General features: G+C 44.3%; 1 protein-coding gene across 1 annotated transcript in view; it reads left to right on the top strand.

The window, feature by feature from the left end:
- Positions 1–11202, top strand: part of LOC109881998 (bone morphogenetic protein 3) — a 13687-nt gene extending 2485 nt beyond the window's left edge. Inside the window, exons 2-3 of the mRNA XM_020474100.2 lie at positions 2023–3023; positions 10910–11202. Of these exons, the coding sequence (XP_020329689.1) occupies positions 2023–3023; positions 10910–11101 (1193 nt within the window). The 3' untranslated portion in view covers positions 11102–11202. The remainder of the gene's footprint in view (positions 1–2022; positions 3024–10909) is intronic.
- Positions 11203–12500: the final 1298 nt, after the last annotated feature.

Raw genomic sequence — 12500 nt, 5'->3', positions numbered from 1 at the left:
CTACGAGTTGGCAAACAAACTGAAATGGTGCATACCGCCACCTAGAGGGGTGTTGTTTGAGCAGGCGTAAAGCCAAGGTTGTTGATTTACTGCCACCTAGAGGGGTGTTATTTGAGCAGGCATAAAGCCAAGGTTGTTGATGTACTGCCACCTAGAGGGTGTTGTTTGAGCAGGCATAAAAGCCAAGGTTGTTGATGTACTGCCACCTAGAGGGTGTTGTTTGAGCAGGTGTAAAGCCAAGGTTGTTGATGTACTGCCACCTAGAGGGTGTTGTTTGAGCAGGCGTAAAGCCAAGGTTGTTGATTTACTGCCACCTAGAGGGTGTTGTTTGAGCAGGTGTAAAGCCAAGGTTGTTGATTTACTGCCACCTAGAGGGTGTTGTTTGAGCAGGCGTAAAGCCAAGGTTGTTGATTTACTGCCACCTAGAGGGTGTTGCTTGAGCAGGCGTAAAGCCAAGGTTGTTGATTTACTGCCACCTAGAGGGGTATTGTTTGAGCAGGCGTAAAGCCAAGGTTGTTGATTTACTGCCACCTAGAGGGTGTTGTTTGAGCAGGTGTAAAGCCAAGGTTGTTGATTTACTGCCACCTAGAGGGGTGTTGTTTGAGCAGGCGTAAAGCCAAGGTTGTTGATTTACTGCCACCTAGAGGGGTATTGTTTGAGCAGGTGTAAAGCCAAGGTTGTTGATGTACTGCCACCTATAGGGTGTTGTTTGAGCAGGCGTAAAGCCAAGGTTGGTGATGTACTGCCACCTAGAGGGGTATTGTTTGAGCAGGCGTAAAGCCAAGATTGTTGATTTACAGCCACCTAGAGGGGTATTGTTTGAGCAGGCGTAAAGCCAAGGTTGGTGATGTACTGCCACCTAGAGGGTGTTGTTTGAGCAGGCGTAAAGCCAAGGTTGTTGATTTACTGCCACCTGCAGTTATGGAATGTTTGCTCACCAGTATAATTCATTGGCTGAACCCTCCTGATGACCTGGATGGAAATGTTTGATCCTTCCTTAACCCATAGGAAGTTGGTTGACTACTTCAAAATGGTGAAAGTCCTCAATGGTCCTGCGCTTGCTAAAAGAGGCTTTTTGGGCACTAGAGTCCTGTATCATTCTCTATGGTAGAACCACAGTCAGGTTTCAGCACCCATACATGAGATAATACTGCCTCCTACTGACATAACTTGATAATGCAGGATGGGTAGGATAGACCGGGCAATGCTGGGTTTACTTGCAGTCAGTGCCAATATGGTCCGATAGTGACCTGTATCCAGGGAAGACCAGCCCCCACTTTCAATTGGCTCCTGGATGCTTCTCTTTCAATTGGCTCCTGGATGCTTCTCTTTCAATTGGCTCCTGGCTACTTCCTTGTTCTATAGGTCTACAGAGTTGGAACTCACTTAGCAACAGAACTACTGCGAGAGTTTGGTTTTGAAGCCAGAGAGGATGGGTCGGAGATAGATTACACTCTTAGTTTCGAAAAAACAACATAATTGAACAATTTCAGTAAATAAAACTGCTGACTGTCTATTTTTTTGATGAAGGTACTGATGATGAGTGCACTGTTGATTGTATGCATTGCATGCGTGAGCTTGCTGTAACTGTCACCCCCTGACCATTGGCTACAAAATACCAATTACTTCTCACACTGTTGCGGGACTGCAGTGCTTGGCAAACAGGAGTGAAGGACACTGTGTCCAGGTGTTGTTGTCGTTCATGCTCTCCCCATTGAGTAGACTGTATCACATGACATTTAGATGGCTAACCAATGTGGGTTATTTCTTGTGTAAGCTGCTATCTTATCTGAAATGGAATCCTGGGAGGGAGAAATGGCTGGTAGACACCTCGATACAACACCATTGAACTGAATGGTTTTCAATACCTGGTCAATATAGCTTTTTGCTGTTCAGCTCCAGGTTAGAAACTAAGTTGAACGATATGCATGTAGAGATGCTATAAGTCATGTAATTGTATGGATATGTGGACCTGTCTGAACTGTATTCTCTATTCTGAGCCGCTTCCTGTTCCTCTCCCAGGCACCATCAACAACAAGCAGTTCCAGATCTTCAACCTGACGTCTCTCACCAAGTCGGAGGCCGTCCTGTCGGCCACGCTCCACTACTACATAGGAGACCACCAGAACAGTTTCCAGCACCCGGGCTGCAACAGCACCACCAGGACCAAGCCCAAGAGCTGTGGAGCTCCGTCCCCATCCCTGTCCCGCCACGGCCCCAGTAGACACAGCCACGTCCAGATGGGTGTGTGGAGCTTCGCCTCAGTGGATAACCATATCAGGACTTTGGGCCACTTTGTGATCAATGTGTCTACACTATACAGGGACTTCATCTCTTGGCAGTGGAAGGATGTCACTCAGGTGGTGAACCAGGCCAAGCATCATGATGAGCTGCTGATCGGGATAGACGTGGCATCCCAGCCTGGACCCAGGCCCTGGAAGAAGCTCCTCTCAGACCGCTTTCCTTACATCCTGGTCTACGCCAACGACTCAACCATCTCCGAACCAGAGAGCGTGGTGTCAACACTACAGAGTCATCAGAGGCATCAAACCACGATGACCACGGAAGAAGGAGCATTCGCCTCCGGCTTCCACAAACTGGGGCTGCACACTCAGAATAGCACCGCCGCTCAACAACAGGCGCCTCCTCACAGACGCCGGCGCTCGGCTAACGTCCTCCTCCCGCTCCAGAACAACGAGTTACCGGGGCCGGAGTACCCGTATGAGACGACTGGCTGGGACGAGACCAGCCCCTACGAACCGCTGGAGAACAAGCAGGTCCGTCGGCCGAGGAAAAAGACGCGTGGTAAGAGCCAGAGGCACGACGGTAAGATGCCCCTGCTGCAGTTTGACGAGCAGACGATAAAGAAGGCTCGTAAGAAGCAGTGGAACGAACCACGGAACTGTGCTCGTCGCTACCTGAAGGTGGACTTTGCAGACATTGGCTGGAGCGAGTGGATTATATCTCCCAAGTCTTTTGATGCCTACTACTGCTCAGGGTCATGCCAGTTCCCCATGCCTAAGGTATGTCTTCATGCTTCATGTAATTAATAATATAATGTGCGATCGTAAGTAGTTGTTCCAATACATCAGAAGTAGACAGCTGCTCCAGAGAATACAAGGATTCACTGGGGGGGGGGGGGTTGTCTGGTCCTCTATCAAGTCGACTAGCGGGCGGGAGAGGGACGAGCAGTTTACTGACTGACCCGGGTCTATTAAACCAAGGTTTCATTCAAACAAAAAACCGGCAGACATAAAAATGTTGATTAAAAGCATCACATTTTTTTCATTAATGATGTCAGAGTTCAGTATAACTTGATTGGGTAGGGAAGGACATTAATGATGTCAGAGTTCGGGATAACTTGATTGGGTAAGGAAGGACATTAATGATGTCAGAGTTCAGTATAACTTGATTGGGTAGGGAAGGACATTGATGATGTCAGAGTTCAGTATAACTTGATTGGGTAGGGAAGGACATTGATGATGTCAGAGTTCAGTATAACTTGATTGGGTAGGGAAGGACATTAATGATGTCAGAGTTCAGTATAACTTGATTGGGTAGGGAAGGACATTGATGATGTCAGAGTTCAGTATAACTTGATTGGGTAGGGAAGGACATTGATGATGTCAGAGTTCGGGATAACTTGATTAGGTAAGGAAGGACATTAATGATGTCAGAGTTCAGGATAACTTGATTGGGTAGGGAAGGACATTAATGATGTCAGAGTTCAGGATAACAGTTTTCCAAAATGTAGATGGATCACCAGCAGAGTCAGCGATAGAACTCAGGAAGTAGCTTGATTTAGACTTTTTTAAATATTTTTTACTAAGGACGTGCATTTACTTCTCAGTTACATGAAAATCTGCCAGTCCACAACAGCATCAGTTAGTCTAGCTTTAGCCCAGGCATGATTTATTTTTCTAAAGATATCTGAGAGTTCTGTAGAAAACCAGGGATTTTATCTATTTTTTAGTCTATAGTGTTTAAAAGAAGCGTATTTATCTGCCAGTAATATTATGATAGATGAGAAATGATCAAGAGCTAATTCAGGGTCAGGTATACACTTGATGGGGTCAGGTATACACTAAATGAGGTCAGGTATACACTTAATGAGGTCAGGTATACATTTGATGGGGTCAGGTATACACTTAATGAGGGCAGGTATACACTTAATGGGGTCAGGTATACACTAAATGAGGTCAGGTATACACTTGATGAGGTCAGGTATACACTAAATTTTTATTTATTTATTTATTTATTTTATTTTACCTTTATTTAACCAGGTAGGCAAGTTGAGAACAAGTTCTCATTTACAATTGCGACCTGGCCAAGATAAAGCAAAGCAGTTCGACAGATAAAACGACACAGAGTTACACATGGAGTAAAAACAAACATACAGTCAATAATGCAGTATAAACAAGTCTATATACAATGTGAGCAAATGAGGTGAGAAGGGAGGTAAAGGCAAAAAAGGCCATGATGGCAAAGTAAATACAATATAGCAAGTAAAATACTGGAATGGTAGTTTTGCAATGGAAGAATGTGCAAAGTAGAAATAAAAATAATGGGGTGCAAAGGAGCAAAATAAATAAATAAATAGAAATTAAATACAGTTGGGAAAGAGGTAGTTGTTTGGGCTAAATTATAGGTGGGCTATGTACAGGTGCAGTAATCTGTGAGCTGCTCTGACAGTTGGTGCTTAAAGCTAGTGAGGGAGATAAGTGTTTCCAGTTTCAGAGATTTTTGTAGTTCGTTCCAGTCATTGGCAGCAGAGAACTGGAAGGAGAGGCGGCCAAAGAAAGAATTGGTTTTGGGGGTGACTAGAGAGATATACCTGCTGGAGCGTGTGCTACAGGTGGGAGATGCTATGGTGACCAGCGAGCTGAGATAAGGGGGGACTTTACCTAGCAGGGTCTTGTAGATGACATGGAGCCAGTGGGTTTGGCGACGAGTATGAAGCGAGGGCCAGCCAACGAGAGCGTACAGGTCACAATGGTGGGTAGTATATGGGGCTTTGGTGATAAAACGGATTGCACTGTGATAGACTGCATCCAATTTGTTGAGTAGGGTATTGGAGGCTATTTTGTAAATGACATCGCCAAAGTCGAGGATTGGTAGGATGGTCAGTTTTACAAGGGTATGTTTGGCAGCATGAGTGAAGGATGCTTTGTTGCGAAATAGGAAGCCAATTCTAGATTTAACTTTGGATTGGAGATGTTTGATATGGGTCTGGAAGGAGAGTTTACAGTCTAACCAGACACCTAAGTATTTGTAGTTGTCCACGTATTCTAAGTCAGAGCCGTCCAGAGTAGTGATGTTGGACAGGCGGGTAGGTGCAGGTAGCGATCGGTTGAAGAGCATGCATTTAGTTTTACTTGTATTTAAGAGCAATTGGAGGCCACGGAAGGAGAGTTGTATGGCATTGAAGCTTGCCTGGAGGGTTGTTAACACAGTGTCCAAAGAAGGGCCGGAAGTATACAGAATGGTGTCGTCTGCGTAGAGGTGGATCAGGGACTCACCAGCAGCAAGAGCGACCTCATTGATGTATACAGAGAAGAGAGTCGGTCCAAGAATTGAACCCTGTGGCACCCCCATAGAGACTGCCAGAGGTCCGGACAGCAGACCCTCCGATTTGACACACTGAACTCTATCAGAGAAGTAGTTGGTGAACCAGGCGAGGCAATCATTTGAGAAACCAAGGCTGTCGAGTCTGCCGATGAGGATATGGTGATTGACAGAGTCGAAAGCCTTGGCCAGATCAATGAATATGGCTGCACAGTAATGTTTCTTATCGATGGTGGTTAAGATATCGTTTAGGACCTTGAGCGTGGCTCAAGGTCCGGTATACACTAAATGAGGTCAGGTATATCAAATCAAATTTATTTATATAGCCCTTTGTACATCAGCTGATATCTCAAAGTGCTGTACAGAAACCCAGCCTAAAACCCCAAACAGCAAGCAATGCAGGTGTAGAAGCACAGTGGCTAGGAAAAACTCCCTAGAAAGGCCAAAACCTAGGAAGAAACCTAGAGAGGAACCAGGCTATGTGGGGTGGCCAGTCCTCTTCTGGCTGTGCCGGGTGGAGATTATAACAGAACATGGCCAAGATGTTCAAATGTTCATAAATGACCAGCATCGTCAAATAATAATAAGGCAGAACAGTTGAAACTGGAGCAGCAGCACGGCCAGGTGGACTGAGGACAGCAAGGAGTCATCATGCCAGGTAGTCCTGGGGCATGGTCCTAGGGCTCAGGTCCTCCGAGAGAGAGAAAGAAAGAGAGAATTAGTCACACAGGACACCGAATAGGACAGGAGAAGTACTCCAGATATAACAAACTGACCCTAGCCCCCCGACACATAAACTACTGCAGCATAAATACTGGAGGCTGAGACAGGAGGGGTCAGGAGACACTGTGGCCCCATCCGAGGACACCCCCGGACAGGGCCAAACAGGAAGGATATAACCCTACCCACTTTGCCAAAGCACAGCCCCCACACCACTAGAGGGATATCTTCAACCACCAACTTACCATCCTGAGACAAGGCTGAGTATAGCCCACAAAGATCTCCGCCACGGCACAACCCAAGGGGGGGGGCGCCAACCCAGACAGGAAGATCACATAAGTAACTCAACCCACTCAAGTGACGCACCCCTTCTAGGGACGGCATGGAATAGCCCCAGTAAGCCGTGTGACTCAGTCCCTGTAATAGGGTTAGAGGCCAGGCAGAGACAGCAAGGGCGGTTCGTTGCTCCAGAGCCTTTCCGTTCACCTTCACACTCCTAGGCCAGACTACACTCAATCATATGACCCACTGAAGAGATGAGTCTTCAGTAAAGACTTAAAGGTTGAGACCGAGTCTGCATCTCTCACATGGGTAGGCAGACCGTTCCATAAAAATGGAGCTTTATAGGAGAAAGCCCTGCCTCCAGCTGTTTGCTTAGAAATTCTAGGGACAATTAGGAGGCCTGCGTCTTGTGACCGTAGCGTACGTGTAGGTATGTACGGCAGGACCAAATCGGAGAGATAGGTAGGAGCACTAAATGAGGTCAGGTATACACTTAATGAGGTCAGGTATACACTTAATGAGGTCAGGTATACACTAAATGAGGTCAGGTATACACTAAATGGGGTCAGGTATACACTTAATGAGTTCAGGTATACACTAAATGAGGTCAGGTATACACTTAATGAGGTCAGGTATACACTTAATGAGGTCAGGTATACACTTAATGAGGTCAGGTATTGACTTCTTGTTAATCTACCCATCGTGTCCGATTTCAAAAAGGCTTTACAGTGAAAGCACACCATATGATTATGTTAGGTCAGAGCCTAGTCACAAAAAAACATCTAGCCATTTTCCAGCCAAAGAGAGGAGTCACAAAAAGCAGAAATAGAGATCAAATTAATCACTAACCTTTGATGATCTTCACCAGATGGCACTCATATGACTTCATGTTACACAATACATGTATGTTTTGTTCGATAAAGTTCATATTTATATCCAAAAATCTCAGTTTACATTGGCGCGTTATGTTCAGTAATGTTGTGCCTCGAAAACATCCGGGGAATTTGCAGAGAGCCACATCAATTTACAGAAATACTCATCATAAACTTTGATAGAAGATACAAGTGTTATGCACAGAATTAAAGATATACTTCTCCTTAATGCAATCGCTGTGTCAGATTTCAAAAAAGCTATACGGAGAAAGCACACCATGCAATAATCTGAGTACAGCGCTCAGACACAAAAACAAGCCATACAGATACCCGCCATGTTGTGGAGTCAGTAAAAGTCAGAAATAGCGTTCTAAATATTCACTTACCTTTGATGATCTTCATCAGAATGCACTCCCAGGAATCCCAGTTCCACAATAAATGTTTGTTTTGTTCAATAGTGTCCATCATTTATGTCCAAAAACCTCCTTTTTGTTAGCGTGTTTAGTTCACCAATCAAAATTCACAAGGCGCAGGCAAGTCCAGGCGAAAGTTCAGACAAAAAGTCCAAAACGTTCTATACAGTTCGTAGAAACATGTCAAACGATGTATAGAATCAATCTTTAGGATGTTTTTTTTATCATAAATCTTCAATAATATTCCAACCGGACAATTCCTTTGTCTTAAGAAATGAAAAGGAACGCAGCTCACTCTCACGGCCGCGCGCATGATTTAGCTCATGGCCTTCTGCCAGACCCCTTAGTCAAACAGCTCTTATTCGCTCCCCCTTCACAGAAGAAGCCTGAAACAAGGTTCTAAAGACTGTTGACATCTAGTGGAAGCCTTAGGACATGCAATATGATCCCATTTACACTGTATCTTGGAAAGGCAATGAGTTGAAAAACTACAAACCTCAGATTTGCCACTTCCCGTTTGGATTTTTCTCAGGTTTTCGCCTGCCATATGAGTCCTGTTATACTCATTCAAACTGTTTTAGAAACACCAGAGTGTTTTCTATCCAAATCTACTAATTATATGCAAATATTAGCTTCTGGGCCTGAGTAGCAGGCAGTTTACTCTGGGCACGCTTTTCATCCAAACGTGAAAATGTTGCCCCCTATCCCAAACAGGATAAGATCAAGACAAATGTTCTTAAAGTCATCTGAGATTGGTGTCAGCCAGTCCAGGTTGAAGTCACCTAAGACCATCAGGTCAGATGATAGAAAAGGTTTTAAATGCTCAGCTATGATACTAATCACATCAACTCAAGCAGCAGGAGGCCTATACACTCCAGCAACAAATACATGCATATGTTGGCTCATGGTCATATCTAAAACCAGGATTTCACATTTATGGGGTATAGTGATATTAACAAATACTTATTTTCCACCATAACTTACAAATACATAAATTAAAAATCCTACAATGTGATTTTCGGGATTTTTTTTCTTCTCATTTGGTCTGTCAGAGTTGAAGTGTACCTATAATGAAAATTACAGGCCTCTCTCATCCTTTTAAGTGGGAGAACTTGCACAATTGGTGGCTGACTAAATACTTTTTTCCCCCACTGTATATATTTAAGCAATAAGGCACGAGGGGATGTGGTTTATGGCCGATTTTCCACGGCTAAGGGCTGTTCTTATCCTCGACGCAACGCGTGCCTGGGTACAGCCGTTAGCCGTGGTATATTGGCCATTTACCACAAAACCCAGAGGTGCCTTATTGCTATTATAAACTGGTTACCAATGTAATACGCGTGGTATGCGGTCTGATGTACCAAGGCTGTCAGCCAATCAGCATTCAGGGTTCGAACCACCCAGTTTATAAATATATATATATACATTCACCTTAGCCAAATACGTTAAAACTCTGTTTGTTTTTTTACAATTCCTGACATTTAATCCTAGTAAAAATTCCCTGTTTTAGGTCAGTTATTTGAGCTGTTCTTGCAAAAATATGGACTTGGTCTTTTACATAATTTTCAATCCTCATTGAAGCCATCTATTTTGTGAAGTGCACCAGTCTCTCCTGCAGCAAAGCACCCCCACAACATGATGCTGCCACCCCCGTGCTTCACTGTTGGGATGGTGTTCTTCGGCTTGCAATCCTCCTACTTTTTCCTCCAAACATAACGACGGTCATTATTGCCAAACAATTTATGTCTATTTATGTTTCATCAGACCAGAGGATATTTCTCCAAAAAGTACGATCTTTGTCCCCATGTGCAGTTGCAAACCGTAGTCTGGCTTTTTAATGGCGGTTTTGGAGCAGTGTCTTCTTCCTTGCTGAGCTGCCTTTCAGGTTATGTCAATATAGGACTTACTGTGGATATCGATACTTTTGTACCTGTTTCCTTTCGCACCTTCACAAGGTCCTTTGCTGTTGTTCTGGGATTGATTTGCACTTTTCGCACCAAAGTACATTCATCTCTAGGAGACAGAATGTGTTTCCTTCCTGAGCGTTATGATGGCTGTGTGGTCCCATGGTATTTATACTTGCGTACTATTGTTTGTACAGATGAACGTGGTACCTTCAGACGTTTGGAAATTGCTCCCAAGGATGAAACAGACTTGTGGAGGTCTACAATTATTTTTCTGAGGTCTTGGCTCATTTCTTTTGATTTTCCCATGATGTCAAGCACAGAAGCACTGAGTTTGAATGTAGGCCTTGAAATTCATCCACAAGTACACCTCTATTTGACTCAAATTATGTCAATTAGCCTATTAGAAGCTTCTACAGCCATGACATAATTTTCTGGAATTTTCCAAGCTGTTTAAACGCACAGTCAACTTAGTGTATGTAAACTTCTGACCCACTGGAATTATAAGTGAAATAATCTGTCTGTAAACAATTGTTGGAAAAATGACTTGTGTCATGCAAAAAGTAGATGTCCTAACCGACTTGCCAAAACTATAGTTTGTTAACAAGAAATTAGGGTAGTGGTTGGAAAACAAGTTTCAATGACACCAACCTAAGTGTATGTAAACTTCAGACTTCAACTGTAAAATATACTTTGATTTGTTTATCACATTTTTGGTTACTAAATGATTTCATATTATTTCATAGTTTTTATCTTCCCTATTATCCTACCATTATAGTCCACTCAGTTTGGACCTGGCTTTATTTAGGGTTTGAGGTTACAGTGTAGTGAAACCCTCTGGGTTTTCTTCGTCGTCAGAGAATGCCTCTTTCCTTGTGAAGATCCTCAGGACTCCCATCACCAGCCTCTTGTTCTCCAGGCGGTCACCTGGTTGGGACACTAAGAAGGTGGCAAAAAAAATACAATATCACAAACAGGTCTCCCTTCAAAAAGAGATACTCGAGGGGGGGAGGGACTTCCTGGTTAAATAAAGGATAAACAACATTTTAACTATGACCTACTGTCAAATGTCCTCCCATTTCATAGACCTGTCATGTTTGTTGTCATAAGGTGAATGTTGTTGTTCACCTCCTCCTTCTCTTCTGTCCTGTAGTCTCTGAAGCCTAGTAACCACGCCACCATCCAGAGCATTGTGAGAGCAGTAGGGGTGGTGTCTGGTATCCCTGAGCCCTGCTGTGTCCCAGACAAGATGTCTTCCCTCTCCATCCTCTTCTTCGACGAGGACAAGAACGTGGTGCTCAAAGTTTACCCAAACATGACTGTGGACTCCTGCGCCTGCAGATAGGGACAATTACCACACACACACACACACACACACACAGGCACATTCACAAAGAAACACACACACAGCTGGACAATAAGAAATGCTCTCTCTCTCTCTCTCTCTCTCTCTCTCTCTCTCTCTATCTCTCTCTATGTGTCAGTCTCTCTTTCTCTCTCTCCCCCTTTCTCTTTCTCTCTCTCTCCTACTCTCTCCTTCTCGCTGTCTCTCTCAAATCAAAATCAAAGTGGTGGCGTCTACATCTTTTGCAGATGTTATTGCAGGTGCAGTAATACCTACCAATACAAAACAATGCACACAAATCCCAGAAAGTAAAAAGAAAGAAATTAAGAAATATCAGAAAGAGCAATGTCAGAGTCTGGGAATATAAATATCTACGCTGAGTGGACAAAACATTAAGAACACCTGTTATTTCCATGACCGACTGACCATGTGAATCCAGATGAAACCTATGATCCCTTATAGATGTCACTTGTTAAATCCACTTCAATCAGTGCAGATGAAGGGGAGGAGACATGTAGATGAAGGGGAGGAGACGGGGTTAAAGAGGGAGGTTTAAGCCTTGAGACATGGATTGTGTATGTGTGCATTAATAGACAGTATAGACATTATATGAATAGAAAAGGTTTGTACAGCAGTAGTTATATAGGATGAGCCATCACTAGAATACAGTATTATACATATGAAGTGGGTAAAACAGTATGTAAACATTATTAAAGAGACCAGCGTTCAATGACTATGTACACAGGGCAGAGTACCCTGCACCTTAGAGTGGTAGCTGGCTAGTAACAGTAACTAAGGTTCAGGGCAGGGTACTAAGTGGTAGCTGGCTAGTAACAGTCACTAAGGTTCAGGGCAGGGTACTGGGGGAGGCTAGTAACAGTCACTAAGGTTCAGGGCAGGGTACTAAGTGGTAGCTGGCTAGTAACAGTCACTAAGGTTCAGGGCAGGGTTCTGGGGGAGGCTAGTAACAGTCACTAAGGTTCAGGGCAGGGTACTAAGTGGTAGCTGGCTAGTAACAGTGGCTAAGGTTCAGGGCAGGGTACTGATTGGTAGCTGGCTAGTAACAGTGACTACGGTTCAGGGCAGGGTACTGATTGGTAGCTGGCTAGTAACAGTGACTACGGTTCAGGGCAGGGTACTGAGTGGTAGCTGGCTAGTAACAGTGGCTAAGGTACAGGGTACTGAGTGGTAGCTGGCTAGTAACAGTGACTAAGGTTCAGGGCAGGGTACTGAGTGGTAGCTGGCTAGTAACAAGTCACTAAGGTTCAGGGCAGGGTACTGTGTGGAGTACGGCTAGTAACAGTCACTAAGGTTCAGGGCAGGGTACTGGGGGAGGCTAGTAACAGTCACTAAGGTTCAGGGCAGGGTACTGGGGAAGGCTAGTAACAGTCACTAAGGT

This window comes from Oncorhynchus kisutch, linkage group LG8 (assembly GCF_002021735.2).
Source record: "Oncorhynchus kisutch isolate 150728-3 linkage group LG8, Okis_V2, whole genome shotgun sequence".
Taxonomy (NCBI): domain Eukaryota; kingdom Metazoa; phylum Chordata; class Actinopteri; order Salmoniformes; family Salmonidae; genus Oncorhynchus; species Oncorhynchus kisutch.
The sequence above is the reverse complement of the archived record's forward strand: the minus strand, read 5'-3'. Positions and strand labels throughout refer to the sequence as shown.